The sequence below is a fragment of the Phoxinus phoxinus genome, assembly GCF_949152265.1.
Source record: "Phoxinus phoxinus genome assembly, chromosome: 18".
NCBI classification, from domain to species: Eukaryota; Metazoa; Chordata; class Actinopteri; order Cypriniformes; family Leuciscidae; genus Phoxinus; species Phoxinus phoxinus.
The window spans coordinates 7,601,659-7,619,321 of NC_136893.1; the positions used below are offsets into that span (position 1 = coordinate 7,601,659).

The following is a 17,663-nucleotide window of genomic DNA, read 5'->3' on the forward strand; positions in this document are numbered from 1 at the left end:
CCACACCCTGTTTTCCTATCCATCTCTTGCTTTGAGTTTGTGACTGGAAAGCTAAGCAGAGATTCACCTCAAAGGACAATTAAATTTCCCTGTAGATGGGTTCCATTAGAGAGGTTCCTCTCATCCGGGGGCTCGCTGGCTGGCTGTGTAACCAGATGGGAACGTATGCAAACTCTGCCCCACCCCACCCCCCCCCACCCCCCCACACTCCCTCTGTCCCCATTCACACTCTCTCTTTCACTTTCTTTCTTGGCCAAGAGGTTCAATGTGCCATCTCCCGAAAGCAATTGAGGAGCGCCGCAGCAATACTGCCCATCACTAGCCGTTAGGGAAAGCGTCCAGAAGATATAACAGTATTCTATCTTCCCGCAGGGCACCAGAGTTTTATTAACATTTAGGTTAAAAGTCTGGTCACTTCGAAGGTGGCTGGAAACTCAAATCAAATTGACCAAAGGGGATTCAATTACAAAAGAAAGGGCAGAAAAAAAATACCATGGCTCTTTTGAATCTCACATTTTGAAAGTTTTGAATGGCTTTATGTTAAGTAACATTTTCCTTACAAAAAAGTACTGTAGCAGGCATGGTAATGATAGCATATGGTAATATCTACTGAAAGATTACCTCATTTTTAATTTGCCATTCCATTGTTTTTTTTATAAAAATATAAATGAAAAAAGTTTAGGCAGCATTTTTGGGCAACTTATGCTCACATCCGAGCATATGATGAAAAAAATTTCTGTCTAGATAGGCAGTTCAATAGATTTTAAGACAGAACCAATGTGGTTTCTGATTTATCACCAAAACAATAGCCTATCCGATTTATTAATAGCCTATACAATTCTGCAATACAAAAAAGTGATTTAGTATAGTTTTGATAGTGTTAAATAGTAGCTACTATAATACATAGTTACTATTTTCGTGTAAAATGTTATGAATAGTACCCTTTTTTTGTTATTGTAGCACTTTAGAGCATCATATGTGCGTTCAGACGTTTATATAGTAACATTTGATGCCCAAAAATGCTATTTATGTAGGCAGTTCACTAGATTTTGAATACAAAGGTGCTTAATTTGTACAGTGAATGATTACCATTTTCGTGTATAGTATGAACAGTACCTTTTTTTTGTTATTGTAGCACTTTCCAGCATCATAAAGATGCTTTAAGGCGATTAAATCGAACATCAGCTGGCCAAACACGCTATTTTGTGTAGGCAGCAGCTCACTAGATTTTCAGATAAAGGCATTTAGTGCTTTCCGATTTATCAGCAGATTCATAACTCGTTTTTTGTTGGAATGTGATGGGAAATACTTAAGTAATTTGCTATTTATACTGCGCAACATCGACGTTTACCACGGATCAACCGGATTTTAAAAGCCGTGGGCGTTTGGGAAACTGGATGTTTGAAAATCGTTTCCCCACATCAATAGATTAAACGTCCCCCAAAGGTTTCAGATCCATATCTGACACCACATCTCTTAAATATTGAATGGCTTCTGTACTATTAAAAATTGATGTTTTCAATTTAAGTTTTCAAAGCGGAGTCGGAGTGTCCGCGCTGAGGAAGGACGAGAGGAGGTCCAGTCAGACTCTACCTGCCGATCAAGCGCGCGCGTTCTCCTCAGGTGCGCGAGGGGGTCAGACTCAAACGGACCGATGATGTTCGCTCTGTCCAAATTGTAAGGAAAGACACATTTCTGCGCCAGTTTGGTGGGTTATATTGCACGTGTGACGCCAGAGACGAGTGAGACCCAGATTTTGGAGTCATTTGAATACTTATCTCAAACTCCCGAGGAGCTGCAATGGCATCGATCGGGGAGTTTGATCCGTTAAACAGCAGCGTACCTGCCACCAAAATAGAAATCACCGTCTCGTGCAGGTAAGAGCGAAAATGCTTATTGTTACTGTTCACAATTCATTGATTAAGTCTTGAAAGCATCGTGTCTTTTATCTTCTGTCTTTCTTCTCGATATATTTTTGTTAATTGGGGAAATATAAACTATTGAGTTTTGTAGTCATATAGAAGGTGCCTAAACGAAGCGTCTTTATACAAATACAGCCGATTAACGAGTCAACAAAAAATGAACAATTGGAAAAATGTTGGACCGTCTGTGCATATATGAGACAAGCATCACTCTTGCTTGGGGCGAAGTGGAGTTGCGTAGGCTATAAATACCATGGTACATGAATATGGTCAGAAGAACCATGGTATTTGGAGCACCAACAACCATATCCATACAAAACAGCACTGTGGCAGTCCAGTGACAGTCAGTGATGGTATTAGATGGTAATATCTACGTGCATGTCTAAAAACACGGCAGTAGCCTACCATGTTCAGAAGAAAGAAAAAAATAGGACCATGATACTTTTTGGTGCTTTTTTTGTATAACAAATGTGGGATAAGTCTTCATACTATTCAGAATAGTGGTCAGTAATTTTCCCCCCCAGGTAATTAACTTTTAGGCTACATTTGGTCCATCTATAATTGTTGGCTACATTGTTTTTTGACAGCATCACAGTACATGGTATTATTACCACAGTTCTTTTTTGTAAGGGTTGTGGGGGAATCTCATATCTATGATATTGTCTATTAGCATTCATGACTTGCAGTTTGTGTCTCAAAATCTAATGAGTTCCCTGCCTAGACAGCATTTTTTGGGCATCGTAGGTGCGTTCAACCATCTTCTTGTTCGTACGTGATGTCTGGAAGGAGTTGGATATCATTATGTTGATCTTTCAGTCTTATTTTATTTTTAATGTCTATTTTTAATGTCTATTTGTGCTTCACACACATGACCTATACTTTTGACACACAAATGAAGTCTTTAAGAAATGGTTATGTTTAGCTGTGCATGTTTTGAGTATTTTGCATTACTCAACATGCTTGTATGATTTGTTGCTTTTTATAAATGATAACTTAATCAAACACAGTTCAATCTGTGTATAAAGGTCAACATTTTTTTAATGCCTGGGTGACCTCTTCCCTCACTGTGTCCCTCTGGACCGTTTTCTCCTTGTTGGACAGACACCACTGGCAACAAACAACAGCACAGACTATTTCCTGAATAATGAATGTGTTGACTGCTGATGCTGTCTGTGTGTTTGCATAAAGCCTTCACTTCAGACACTGTTGCCCAGATATCCTAGGGAGGTCTCTTTATACATGAGACACATCTGTGGCCGCCAGGCTTTGCCCGCTGAGCCTTCAGCTGTAATTTGGCTGAGGTGGAAGACGGGGGCAAGAAAATGGAGCAAGTGGTACCTCATGGTACATATTTCATTGTAGCCTGCTGGGATATGAATGCAACAGATCAGGATTTATGAAAAATGAAATACTGCAACGAAATATGCGCCACTTCTAGGTGCCCAGTGGGTTTCTGCTTCACTTTGAGGCAGCGCATTGTGGCATGTCATCTCTGTGGTAATAAAAAAAAAAGTGTAGCAGGACAGGATACTAATGGCTATGAGTTTGTGGACTTAATACATTATGGCTGAAAGTATAAAAGTGTCATGTTCAGATTCTAAGTGAAGTCTTAAAAGGGATAGTTCACCAACAAAAAAGAAAATTCTGTCAGAATTTACTCCGCCTCATGTTGTTCCAAACCTGTATGACTTACTTTCTTCTGCAAAATGTTTTATTTATTTATTTTTTATCAAAACATTGAAAGTCAGTAGTGTCCAGTGTTTTTTAGACCCCACTTACCTTCATTTTATGGACAATGAAAGTAAGTGAAACTGACTTCAATTTCATAAATAGTTGAAAATTATACTGGTTTGGAATAAAATGAGGGTGAGTAAATGAGAGTTTTCATTTTGGGTAAAATAATTACTTTTTACAACCTGGGCTCGCCTACATTTTTGCAATTTCCCTTTTTGCAAAAACAAACCTGTACATAAAATTCACTGCAGTTTTCAGATGGAATAAACACTACAGGCAGTAAGAAAAACAACAACTTTTATTATGATTACAGGGGGGACTATCAATTAAAATTCTTTTTGCGATGACCTCAAAACATTTGGGAAAGAGAGGGCCCACTCATAAAAAATTTGGAGTGTCTATTTACACTAAGTGCAAATAGCCCATCTTGTTGGCAGAGGCTATTTACACTAACTTCGCCCACTGGTTGGGCCAGACAAAATTATGGAAGACGCTTAATTGTCAACAGTAGCAATAGTGTAGGAGTGAGGTCGGTGATTGGCAGAAAATCTTGACGCAAATTAACTGGAGTTCGAATCCGCCTTTTTCTTCTTCTTTTTTCCGCTCTACTCCTTTTCCCATCACATCCGCACATGCCATGCAGGAAAAAAAAATAGTAGGCTAAATCGTGCAATTTACTCTTTCGTTCGGGAAAGAGTTAAATTGTGCGGATGAGTTAGGCTACTAATCGTTTCCTTGATTAACTAAATCATGCGCACAATTTACTATTTCATTCTCTCGATTTATAAATCGTGCACATAATTTACTATTCCGTTCCCTTGATTTGTTATATCTTGCGCATAATTTACTATTACGTTCCCTTGATATGTTATATTGTGCGCATAATTTACTATTTTGTTCCCTTGATTTGCTATATCGTGTGCACGATTTATAAATCGAGGGAACAAATTAGTAAATCGTCCGCACAATTTAGCAAATCGAGGGAACAAAATAGTGCGCACGATTAACCTTTTTCGTGCATGTTATGTGTGGGGCTCCGTGCATATCAGATCGGAAAGGCATTTATTTTCAATAAAAATGAAGAAAATATTAGAAAAGTTGAAATAAAGTGTCTAACGTGTGTTTAAAAATAAAGTGTTTGTCTGTTAGGGTTAGGTGTAGGGGGGGCTGTATTGTCCCAATAAGGCGGCATCAATTTAATAATTGTAATAAATATAGTCATTTACACTATGTTATATTGCATACCGTTAATGTACAACAAAACTGAAGTGCAAATAGTATCGGCCAAAATGTATAAGTATAAATAGCATCTATCGGTAACTACTATTTACACTTATTGCAAAGAAAATACTGCTGTTTTTACACCATGTGATAGAATCTATTGCTATTTGTACTTCGTGTAAATAGCATTTATTATTAAGAAAATAAGCAATTTTCACTATTTAGTTGCTACACTTGTATCCCGCACCCTGTGAATTTTAGCATCACTCAACCCTTTGTTTTTGATGTCCACATACATTGTCCATGTTTAATTAGTGTTATGCATACTAACTGTGCTTCTATCTTGGAATTACCATGGAAAGCAACCAGCAATTAGATTTTTGATTGACTTTGAGAAGTTAGTTACCCATTTGCAAAACTCTAAGGGAAACTTTAATCTTTTATGAAGTCGCATACGAGCATTCAAAGCGGATACCACTCTGCACGGCAACAAGTTAGTGAAAGAGTGTCTTTCTGTCACTGCATAATGCTGGCAAATTGTGGAAGCTGTTCACAAGGGAAGCCAATTCATCAAGGTTGTTTGTCACTGTCAACACAGATTGCAGCAGATGCCGTTGTGTCACTCGATAAGGGAAAGTCTGGATGGAAACCAGAGGGAATGTGTTGAAGACTCTCAGACACGGAGATCTTGAAGGATCAGTTGCGTTTGTCAGGGAAAGCTTGTGTATTCCTTGTAAATTTGTAAGCTTGTAAATCTTTGGGATCATATTTCGAGAAGCAAAGGAAACCCATTTTCTCTGTATATTTAATTGAACGTATGACTCAAACTTGGCAGCATCAGAAAGGAAAATGCTGCTACTGTCAGTCTGTTTTCCTTTGAGTGAAGTTTTCATGATGTCTTGTTTAAAATGAAGTGAGCAGGATACAGATATAGGTCTACCGGGCTCTTTTTGCACTTGTCAAACTTTGAATTATGTATCAGCTGATCGTCATAACCTGGTTTGGAGGTTGCTGAATTTCTTGGTGATTGTATTAGGCCTACATCTAGTAATAAAGTTCATGTGTTCAACTAATGTGTGTCGAGACTGTCGACTAATATGCCCAACCATAAAGAAGTATGTTGTTCTGATCAAGGCCGTCACCTAAAACCCAATAACCCAAGCCACACGGTATGTCAAGGGATCCCCCTCAGTATGGCACACGTGAAAGCGCTCCCTGTTGAGATGCCAGAGCTTCAGGACCCGTTTATTCGGGCTTAAAACGTCACAGCTGGCGTCACACCAGATGTCAGGCAATACCTCCTGTTGCTCAGAGCCGCATCCTGCAGACTAGAGATGGAATCGATTCTCTGCTCGGTCGGATGGATTAATGTGCTCTCTGCTGTACTTCCCTAGCCTTTTCTTCTATTCCTCTATCTATTTATTCCACAAACACAATTCTCCTTTGAGAGAATATCTATGGGTTCCTGTTACTGGCCATCCATCATGCCTGTCTTAAAACAGTCTGGTCTTTAAATTTAAATGCACCGTCAGAGACCAATAACAGACTGATGGATGGAAACTCAAACCTTAAATAGATGTTGTTGCCATCTGAGCAGTTATGAAACATTACTTTAAATCAATAGTCCTCGTTGAAATATCTTTTAGTTGACAGAGATAAGGTCAATGTGAAATGCTTTTCACAACCCATTTAGCCTAACTTCTGTAGTGTGCTGCATTTTGAATTAAAGCAAGATACGCAATGTGAAAAATGTAGAATGAGACTTGATTTTATCATGTGAGAAAAGATGTGATAAGACTGATAAGATTGTGAAAGCTGGCTGTTATGTACTAAAATGAAGTCAAGTGGTTAAAGTAAGAAATGCATGGATTTTTCTGTAAAGCAAAGTCATTTTAGAGGAAGAGCAAGTCCTTACGTTTTGGTAAAAGATTATGAAGACAAACATATTTTTCTTTATAATAACATGCCCAATGTATCATGCATGACCAGGAACATGCATTAAAAGAGCAAGGGTAAGATATTGCTGACAAAAAAATCATTATGTATGTTGATGATAATGCATTTTCTCTAAAATGTCTTAAAAGTCTGTTATTTATTCATTAACCATCATTATCATGTCAATTAAAAATTTGGTTAAACACTCAATACATGTTTTCCACTCAATGAACTTATGGAAACAGTATTAAAAAGAATAATAATGTACCGGTAAATAGGGGTCAATTTTGATGTTCATTTTGATGTTCATGACCTTCATTATTGATGTTCGGTGGGAGAAAATTCAAGCCTGCTCTGACCTGAGCATCAATGAGTCTCTTTGTTCACATAGGACAAACATAGAAGCTGCTTTTGTTTCTGTGCAACCATCTGCTCAATAAAACAGTACCAAAAATGATCATCTAGATTGGTTTTCTTGGCTTTTTATTGCCAGCAATTATTTTGTTGTCTGTTTTGTGCTTTAGCATCTCTGTTTTTCTGTTTCTCCAGGAGTTTGCTGGATGTCGACACATTCTCAAGGTCAGCACCAGGTGAGTAAGTGTATGGGCCAAATGTATGGGCTTTTTCAGATCTTTCGATCTAATGGATGAAATAAGCTCAAGCAATTTACACATGAATGTGAAAAAGAGGACGGAAAAACATACAGAGCAGCAGCTTTCGTTTCTGCTCTGAAAGCCACAAGACCACGTCGAACGATGTGAGTGAGTTTTAGAAATCAGGAATCGTGAGAGAACATTGTGCTTGGTACGTTTTAAAAAAAATCTTCGGCCGTGTTTAAATCCCGTCTGGCTTGACCACTTTCCATAATGTTTACATCTGTAAACGCTCACGTGGTCGAATGCGTTCGGAAAAACTCGAAGCAATCTGGTTGAATGTGCTCAAAACGTTTTAGACCTTAGGCTTGTTTGAGATGCGCCTTGCCTCGCCTGAAGTGTAGTCGAGAGTAGGCGGCTGCAGTGAGGGGAGGAGTGAAAAAAGTGCAGGCAAGACGGACAGTTCTCTCTTCTCACAGTGGATCTGACACCTGTGAGATCAAAGATGGATATCGCGGGATTCACGGGATTCACGCTCGTGCACAGTGTTGCTAATAAACTGGATGTAATTTAAGTTCTGTTGCTTAAATATGAAAATAAATATAATGAACAAGACACCCAAATCACTTGTTAGGCTATATAATCCCATTCCAAATACGTGTTTATCAATCTTTTTTTTTCTTTAATACATGTGTTTAAATATATATATATTTTAATTACATAATCACATAATCCATATAGAGATCGCACTGTCAGAGAGTTTCGGAATATTCACAGATCATTTATACACATAAAACATGATATCAGAGTTTTAATATCAAACATTTTAAAAGAGAACATTACATCATGGTTGTTTAAACCAATGAGCATTAAGCTGTGTCGTCAGCAAGTCGTTTCCCATCATGCTTTTCATCTGCGCAGTCGGTGGAGAGCAACTGCGCTCGACTGCAGAATCCGACAGGTGTGCCTTGCGCTCGCGAGAGATTTTTGACATACGTCTGCATGACATCAGAGCCAGGCGGAACGCAGTCGGACACATTTCTAACCGGCATGCATCTCGCGGTGATCACCGGTGATCGGTTCTGCGCAGATTTTGCTCATCTCAAACAAGCCTCTTGTTTTTGCACCTGTATAATAAGCATCGTCCACTTGTCATCCGATCGACCAAAACGTTTCTTGATACCAGGTGTAAACAGGCGCTTAGTGATTGCTCCTTGTCATGTCCAACGCAGTCTGTATTTTTGAATAATTTACTATCATGCTACTACTATTTCTGCATTCAAAATTTTTAACAGAACGCAGCTTTTTCTGAATGCATGGAATACCTGTTATAACCTATTACTTTTGCCAAAACATTGATGCATACAACAAAGGGCGCTATAGGGTACTGTGTTTCACAATGCAATACGCTTCCATTTCCAGTGTGATGAACTGAAACTACTGGTGCGTCCGAAATCGCATACTGTCTGAGTAGGTGCTACATTTGAATTTGAATTTACTTACCGTTAAAAAAGTACGTTCTATTTAGTATGAATATATGGATAGTATGAATACAATTTGGACGTACTACTTCTGTCATGTTGTTACTGTCACGTGACCTACAGCGTCAGTTGCGTCGCTTCACTGCCATTCGTAAATCCTCTCTCGTGGCCTCATGGGATAGTAAAGTGTCCATGGCTGCATTTGAAAACTTAGGCAGCTGACTATGACTTTGTAGGCAGCATTTGCGCACGAAGGTACCTGCTAAACTGATTTCGGACAGACTTCTGATGCAGCTTAACAGTTTAATGATCTACAGCTAAATAGAGCAAGCTTTGGCAATAACTATGCAAATATTTAATTACCAAAATAGTAATTTCTCGCTAGAAATGACATCAGAAGACATTTCAGACGCCATCTTTATTTTTATAGCTCAACTGTCACTGAATGGAACGCACAGGATTGTGGGATATCTATAAAGGCAGCGAATAAGGATACATCTATCCTGCCCTAAAAAATCGATCAGATATCTTAGGAGACTGGAAGTGAAGCTAACATGACTCAAAGCATTTTTAAGTTTTGGGACGTATAAATGCGCACTCCAGAATCACGGCAGAACTACAGTAGTAGGTCATTCGGGTACTTTTTGCCTACGATTTTCGAATACTGTGTATTTCATACTCTTTTGGCATACTGTTTTTTTTCGCATATTATATAGTAGGAAAGTATTCGATTTCAGACGCTCTATATATATATATATATATATATATATATATATATATATATATATATATATATATATATATCAGTGTATATTTAAAATCCCTTCCATGACTGATTGTTAAATTGGAAGTTTACACAAAATTGGATTTAATTATGTTTTTTTTATTATGGTTTTGTTACTGCAATATAATGTTTGTACTTTTTTTTTTTTTTTTTTTTTTTTAAATAGACAGAACACATTGTTTACTGCCCAGTATTCTGTCTCAAATTTGGCTCAAAAGACTGCATGCAAAAAGCTTTAATATAGCTAGCATTTAAAATTCTGCATTTCCATATTCATTTAGACCTTCTTGATCGACTAATGAGCATATAATAATTCTGACTGAGTTGTATTTACTATTCTTAAGGGTAATAAAATGGTCCTCCTGCATGATAATATAAACATGGCCGTATTTTAATATTGCATTATTCAGAGTTTTTTTTTTTTTTCTCAGAGGGTCAACCACTGAGCAGAAACACAAAGCATTTTCTCTTCCCAACTGATGTCAATAGCGTAGCTGTGAATGCTATTCACATGAATTATTTTTCTGTTGCCTTGAAAACAAGTGTGAAGGTTTCGGATGAGTTATTCATGGCTATTTGGTATGTGAGGCCATCGCTGAAAGTGTTGTACCCCTAGGACATATCTTTTTTCCCCCCTCTGCTTTTTCAAGACGTATCAAAGGGACTACTTTGGAAGGAAAGTTGAAAAAGCTGAAAAAAAACTCTTATTTCAACTTGCCTATTTAAACCTGCCTTAGTCAGAGAAGCCCAAATTATAACATTTATTAATCCTTCACCCTAATGCTCACAGCAATCAAACGCTTGACTGACATCTGAGTTGCCATAATTTGCACTGATATTTATTCTAAATCAGTTCCTCGGTTGATCTGGCAAAGGTCATACCTGAATAGGTGTCTCTACTCTTCCTGAAATGTTTTTTTGTGCTCTGATGATTGTTCCATGTAATTTATGTGAAATCGCCGCCCCAGTGTTGTTACTGCAGATTTTTCGAGGAGTTGAAAATAATGAATGTGGTCAGTCTAATCTTGTTCAGTGCAACAGAGAGATGCATTCGTAATGCCTTGCTTCGAGTAACATTTGCATCATGTAAAACAAGAAATGTTATTTTGGGCTTATTTCAGAGTGATTAAATTCCAGGGCTATTCTCAGGGAAAAAAAATCCATTGGGGTGGAATGAGTGTTAACTGACATAATTAACAGGATACTGAACTTGTTTACATTATCTGACCTAATTTAGTAATGCAAAATAGATAGAACGACATATCCGAAGTTATATGTGTATGGTTATCATCCATCCATCCATCCATCCATCCATCCATCCATCCATCCATCCATCCATCCATCCATCCATCCATCCATCCATCCATCCATCCATCCATCCATCCATCCATCCATCCATCCATCCATCCATCCATCCATCCATCCATCCATCCATCCATCCATCCATCCATCCATCCATCCATCCACAAGTAAATCCTGCTATATTCAGACACAAATATCACAGTTTCTCTGAGAATGAGGTCTGTCAGCAGATTATAGAGCAAGGGACGAGTCCTTTTTTTGTGGCATTTTAGTATTCCTCAAGATCTTGCTGGACTGAATGGTGTCTCGTCAAGTCATTTCTGACATCTACTCAAATGACCACCCATAGAGCTGTTTGTTGGTCAGGGTATTTCCTGTTTGGACTCCTCTTGAATGAGTCAGTGAAGTTATTGATGAATTAGATTCTCACACCCGCTGCTGCACACTTCCACTTAATTGGGGCTGGATTTGGGACTAATACTCCATACTGGTCACATCCCATGAAGTAGGCACTTCTCCAAGCCATTTTCTAATTAGATGGTAGGATGAAGCTCTCAGTGAAGCTCCTCCATTAGCTTCATTTAAGGAAACAGACTGTGCACAGGTTGCAAGTGTTTTTATCTATTTATTGATTGTTTCTTTCTGTGTTTGACCATTATGTTTCCATTTTCTCTTCACAGTGGTTGTGTTGTATGTTCAAGGAATTGGTACTAAAGAGTGGAGAGAGGTTAGTATGCTTTTTATACATGAACAGAACATAGTGCTCAGCATGCTGTGTTTTAGCCTCTTGAAAAACTGTATTATCAATTAACATGGTCCATTGGCCACGACTACAATCTACAAGCTGCAATCAGGACACGATTTGTAGTTTTATTGATGTGATTCATTGTTGTACTTTTGTATCCACCATGTTTTGTTTTGTTTCAATTCGGTTTATTATCAGATTGTTGTGTCTATCAGTCGATATTCTCCTCCATCCTCCTCTTATCTGCACTTGTGTGGATGCTCTGTTTTTCTTTTCTTTTTATGATGTGCATGCATTCTATTATTTGCCTTCCAGATAAATCTCATGATACTTTTAGAAACAGTATCCATAAACTTACAGAACCTTTTAATAACAAACATGCCTAAATTGGAACAACTAAATTGGATTTTACTTTTATAAAGCTCAAATGTGACCGTAAAGACATGTGTAATGTTACAAAGATTTCTATTTAAAATAAATACTTTTCTTTTGAACTTTCAATTGACCAAAGAATCCTTAAAAACCGTATCATGGTTTCTTTCCACAAACATGATAAGCAGCACAACTGTTTTCTACATAATAATAAGAATGCTTCATTAGCAGCAAATCAGCATATTAGAATTATTTCTGAATGATTATGTGACACTGAAGACTGTGGTTATGGTGCTGATCACAGGAATAAATTGCATTTTAAAATATGCCACAATAATAAAATAATTCACAATATTGCTTTTTTTCTGTAGTTTTGATCAAATAAATGTAGCCTGGGTCCGCATAAGAAAAACTTTAAAAAATTTGAATGATAATCTAATTCTGGGATACATTTTTCGAACATTTGTTTAGCCATAAGCACTTGAGTCTGCTTTTAACATTTTTTTTTGAAGGTCATTGCATTTTTTTGATTACTATGAATTTACCAAAAAAGAAAATTCAACAAAATTTGAAAACTCATACAATGGAGTAATTACAGAAATGATTATGCCTTGCTAAATGGACAGTTGCAAAGAAGTTGTTAAAATAATGATAAAAACATGACAGCACAATTCTTGTTCTGTACAGTTCAATGTGATTTTTAGATTGCTTCTCAGTGAATAAAATCCTCCTAAGATGATCCTTTTGGCAGAATTGTAAATGCAACTACTAATTGTTCAAAGAATCGCCAGTCTAAAAAAAACCCCAGTAGTTTGCCATTGGAAACTCGAGGAATGCAGCGAGCGCTCTGGACTTCTCTAGAGATATCTCGCTCTCCAGATGGCATCATGAAATATTCACTGTACTTTTAAATAGCTAGCGTGTATCTGGACCAGTGGCTTTCTCCGCATGCATATCAACACTCAAGTGCCCACTCACATTACAAGTACCTCCAAAAGCAAGCATAGCAACTGCATTATAAACAGCCTGCTCCCCTAAACAGATAATGCAGCAACCAGCGGTCACTGAACCTTTAGTCAAGGACCGATGGGCTCCAGGAACTTCTCCAGGAGCAGATAATGGAAAGCGTGGATACTAAGTTGATAGGTGGGATTATGTGTCTGGGGTGTTGAGAACATGATCTTAGGTCTGAATCTGAGTTAGGAATCAATAGTTCATTACTCTATGCCGTCGGTGAGCTCCGCCGAGGACTCCTGCCCAATGGGAATCACTGTCTGATTGCTTCAGGGATGTGTACGTTGGCAGGAAGCTGTACGAGCTCACACTGAGCTGCTATTCCTGCCCCACATTCACGCAGAGCTCAGGCTGCTGTTGAGTCTGCGGAGAGAAGGGAAGTCGGAGGGCTGATTTAGCTTCTGATCATGAAAATATGATCATAGCGACTGTTATTATGCTTTGGCACATCAGTGATTCCTTCTGTGCCGATTTTACATGCAGATGAGTGAATAATATTAACTTTTTCTGTTCTATTCATCTCAACCATCATGTTTCAGTGGAGGAATAATGGTGTTTAGAAATGGAAAAATATACATTCTTCTTTAACGTAAACAATAATTAGTTTCAAAATAAGATATTCTTAAAATGAGGGTAAAATGTATCAACCCCTGTTAGCCATTCTGTTTTTTTAATTATCATAAAATTTTAATTATCATAAAATCAGTAAATCTTTAAACATTCACTTTTTTCTAATAATATAAAAAAATGACACAATTCAGGGTTTTAAACTGCATTCATTATGGCATTTTGGCAACAGGGTTAGAAATATTGCACACACAAAAAAATGAAACATGAGAATATTTAGTTTGACCTTCTAACAAGATTAAGTATGTTCTTTCACTAATATTTTTGGGTGGTAAAAAAAGGCCTTTTGTACCCAATTTGTAGAGAATGACCTTTATGTAACATGTTTGTACTTGGGAAGCTGAAATGATGTTGCTTTTTTTTTTTTTTGATAGACAATTCTTTGCAATATTACAGTAGTTTGATTCTAGATGTTGTTTCATTATCTTGCCATGACATTTTTTTTTACCTAATGATGCATGTTTTATTCTTGTTTAGTTTGGCCGAACAGAAGTGATTGACAACACTCTCAACCCAGACTTTGTAAGGAAGTTTGTCTTGGATTTCTTCTTCGAAGAAAAGCAGAACCTTCGGTTTGACGCGTAAGTGGATGACGGAACTTTTCTGCCCTTAGTTTTGGAAAAGAAATGATCTTCCAGTTCATTTTCAATCTTTTGCTTATTTGACACAGATACAATGTGGATTCAAGAAGCTCAAACATCTCAAAACATGTAAGCAAACTTTAAAGTCTCACATGCCGTTTCCTGCATTCTAATGAATAGACAAGAACCACGATTCAATGCCTGCTAGTTTTACTCTGTTGATTTGACCTCTTTCCTGCTACGATGGATACGGATAACAGAAGGTACGAGCTGTAAATGAGTGTAATTTATCCATTGCTTGTTTTCCGTCATGTCAGAAATAGTTACAAAGGGAATGTGATTTGTTTTTCAGTTCTCATTCTTTGAAAAAGAAAAAAGTGTTGTCATGTTCAAAGCCCAGACCCTCTGTGTCCTTTAAAACTGCATGAAAAACAGTCTGTCGTAGTTCTCAAAGTCTCGTCCTGTTTTTTCTGCTTTTTTTTTGCTCGCTTTTTTGTATGCATTTCCATGTCATTGATTCACCCCTTCCATTGCTTAGAGTTTCATCAGCCAGGCCTCACCTGTCTTTATACTCAGTGACATACAGTATCCAAGGTGAGTCCTCATACCATCTTTCTGAGATTTTCCAGTAGGACTGTCACTGCTGATTTGTGTCTGTGGAGCGAGGAACCCACATAACTGTGATGTACCTTCATTGTTTTGTCTCTCACAGTCCTTCCTCGGCCAGACTTTCTGCACTCTAGGAGAGATTATTGGGTCCTCTGGGTCAAGACTCGAGCGTGTGCTTTCGTAAGTCTTTGATTATTTTTCACCCTTGATACGACGTTGAAGAACAAAAAGTACCATGGAAACAGTACTGTAAAAATTCTCCAAATCCTATGGGGTCTCTATTCAGGCCACAGATTTAACCTCATGGAAGACATAAGTTCATATAACCCACATGGTCCTGCTGAGCTCATTTATACAGCAAGTGCTCTCACCACGATTATAAGAGAAAAGGCTTGATAAATTGGTCTTTTTCAAGCAGCTCGTGGATCAAAATCCTTTTACGGTCTCCAGCTCTTTGACGCCACTTCGAAAAATCAATGCTTTTAACCACGGTCGAGGTGCTTGTTTGGGAACTCTCAAAAGCAAACCTTCTATATTAATCCAGAGCAGTTCTGCGTACGAATAGATCCTGAAGCTTTGGCGAGGGGAAAAGGGAAACTAATTAAGCTATGACTTGAGGAAGGATGACACTCTGTATCTAGAGACTGGCATTTTAATGCTAAGATACAGGCTGCCACTGTCCAGCATATCTGGGTCACATCAATGATCTATTTCAGCAGCACAAAATAGGATGTCTGGATGATGCCTTCAAAGGGACTTGCGCTTGCATTTGGCCTTACGGAAGAACCACATGATTTTTTTACAGAATTATATATGATTTTGTAAATTACATGCAATTTTCAGAAAATCCTCAAATGCAGTCATTTTAGCATCATTTATATAGGCTACTTAGTATTTATTGATATTTTAAATTAGGTATTATTTTTTTATGTAAATTTTTTTAACTGTCAAAATAATATCGATTTTTTCAAATGATGGTACATATAAATTTATCAACCTTGTCAGACGCATGCACGCACGCACACATTAAAATCTGTTTATTTAACATTGACCTTTTTCTAATAATATACCAATCACATAATTCAAGGTTTTAAACTATTCATACATCCAGAATTTGTTGAAATCCTAGTTATTTTTGCATTATTTATAAACTATTGCCTATATATTTATTCAGATTTTAAATTGGATTTTATTTTTATATTTGCAGTTTTTATTTTAATTTATATATTTTTTAAATAATTATATTATTTCAGTTTTAGTTTTTTAGTAATTTTTAGTACTTCAACTTATAGTTTATACTCAAAGTTTAGGTTTTTCATGTAATTTAAATTAAATTAGCTTTATTTCAATTACCTAAAAAACAATTATAACAGTTTTAATTTTAGTTAACCACAATAATGGATGACATATGAAGCAAAAACACGTGATTAGTGCGTTCACATGTGAAATTCACATGCTTTTCCTTAATAATCGGAATATAAGCTTTTTTAAGCCACTTTAACAAGCAAAATAAAAAATATTAAAGATATGGCTAGACTGTATGACTAAAAAACCTGAATGACTTGAAAAATAGTTTGTAAGTCCTCTCTAACAGCTGATTTTCTTCCTCGAAGAACACGGCTGTCGCTGTGCACGCGCTCTGTATCACAGCATGGTAGACAGCGAGCTTTTTGCAAATGCGTCTGATGGTGACACGGCATGGGGCAAAAAACACTAAATGGCCCATCTCCTTTTGGCCTTTGTGTCACGCTCTCTGCTGTGCTGTGCAAGCGGCGAGCAGCGGATTAGGAAAAAGGTTGGCGGCAATAGGCATATTTTTGTAGGTCAGCCCGTCTCTCTAAAGAGCTAGTGGGCAGATACTGTAACACACTGGGGTGGAAGTGTGGAGGAAGAGGTACTACTCTATTACCTGCTGGTTTCTATGGCAACCCACCAAGACTAGTGGCTTTTCAATTACATAGCACTGCATTTGGGCAAATACATCTAATTCCCTCTGTTTTCGCAAGATAAGGCCAAGGGAGTCCTAAGGATAAGAGATGTCACGGGATGCTCAGAGATGGGGATTTGAGGTTCCGCCACACATTCGGGGCCCTTCGGGCTTGATTTTTCTCCGGCCTCATTTCCACATGTGAGCGTGGTGGATTTGTGGAGAAAATGTGCGTGGATAGAAGAGAGCCATATACTGTCAGGCTGAGCAAAATATTTATAGACAACCTGGTTTTGGTCCAGGAATATTTGAGATGAGAGAATGTAAAATGGTGTACAATAACAGGACTGGGTGTCAATATTTCGACTCAGAGCTTTAAATTGTCGCAGAATGCAATCTATTTGTATGTATGAGTATTGAAAATATTTCAAATAAGCTCCAAAAAATATGTCTCGGCACGCAGGTAGGAAGAATTACTCCATCAGAAGGTGGGTAATTTGTCATTGGTCACTGCTGAAAAACAAATTACCTAATGTTACGCCCATGTGTTTTTATACACACTCGATCAATCTATTTCATCCACAATTCGCAATTTAACTCTCTACCCCCGCCACACGTGTGCACACACAAACTGAGGTTCTAATTAGCTAAAAAGAAAGCATGACATTTTCTGTGAAAATACCCTCAGTGTTGGAGACATTCATCATAGTAGCAGCGCTGTCACAGGCTTACACTGAGATGTATGAGGGTGAAGTGTGTCCAGATAAACTGCCAAACACACCACAGTCAGTGTACTGATGATGGCTATCACAGACA

General features: G+C 37.7%; 1 protein-coding gene across 1 annotated transcript in view; it reads left to right on the forward strand.

Annotated features, from left to right (window-relative positions):
* Window positions 1-1,647: 1,647 nt before the first annotated feature.
* Window positions 1,648-17,663, forward strand: part of cpne9 (copine family member IX) — a 39,452-nt gene continuing 23,436 nt past the window's right edge. Inside the window, exons 1-6 of the mRNA XM_079588273.1 lie at window positions 1,648-1,877; window positions 7,362-7,402; window positions 11,653-11,699; window positions 14,208-14,311; window positions 14,401-14,440; window positions 15,024-15,100. Of these exons, the coding sequence (XP_079444399.1) occupies window positions 1,801-1,877; window positions 7,362-7,402; window positions 11,653-11,699; window positions 14,208-14,311; window positions 14,401-14,440; window positions 15,024-15,100 (386 nt within the window). The 5' untranslated portion in view covers window positions 1,648-1,800. The remainder of the gene's footprint in view (window positions 1,878-7,361; window positions 7,403-11,652; window positions 11,700-14,207; window positions 14,312-14,400; window positions 14,441-15,023; window positions 15,101-17,663) is intronic.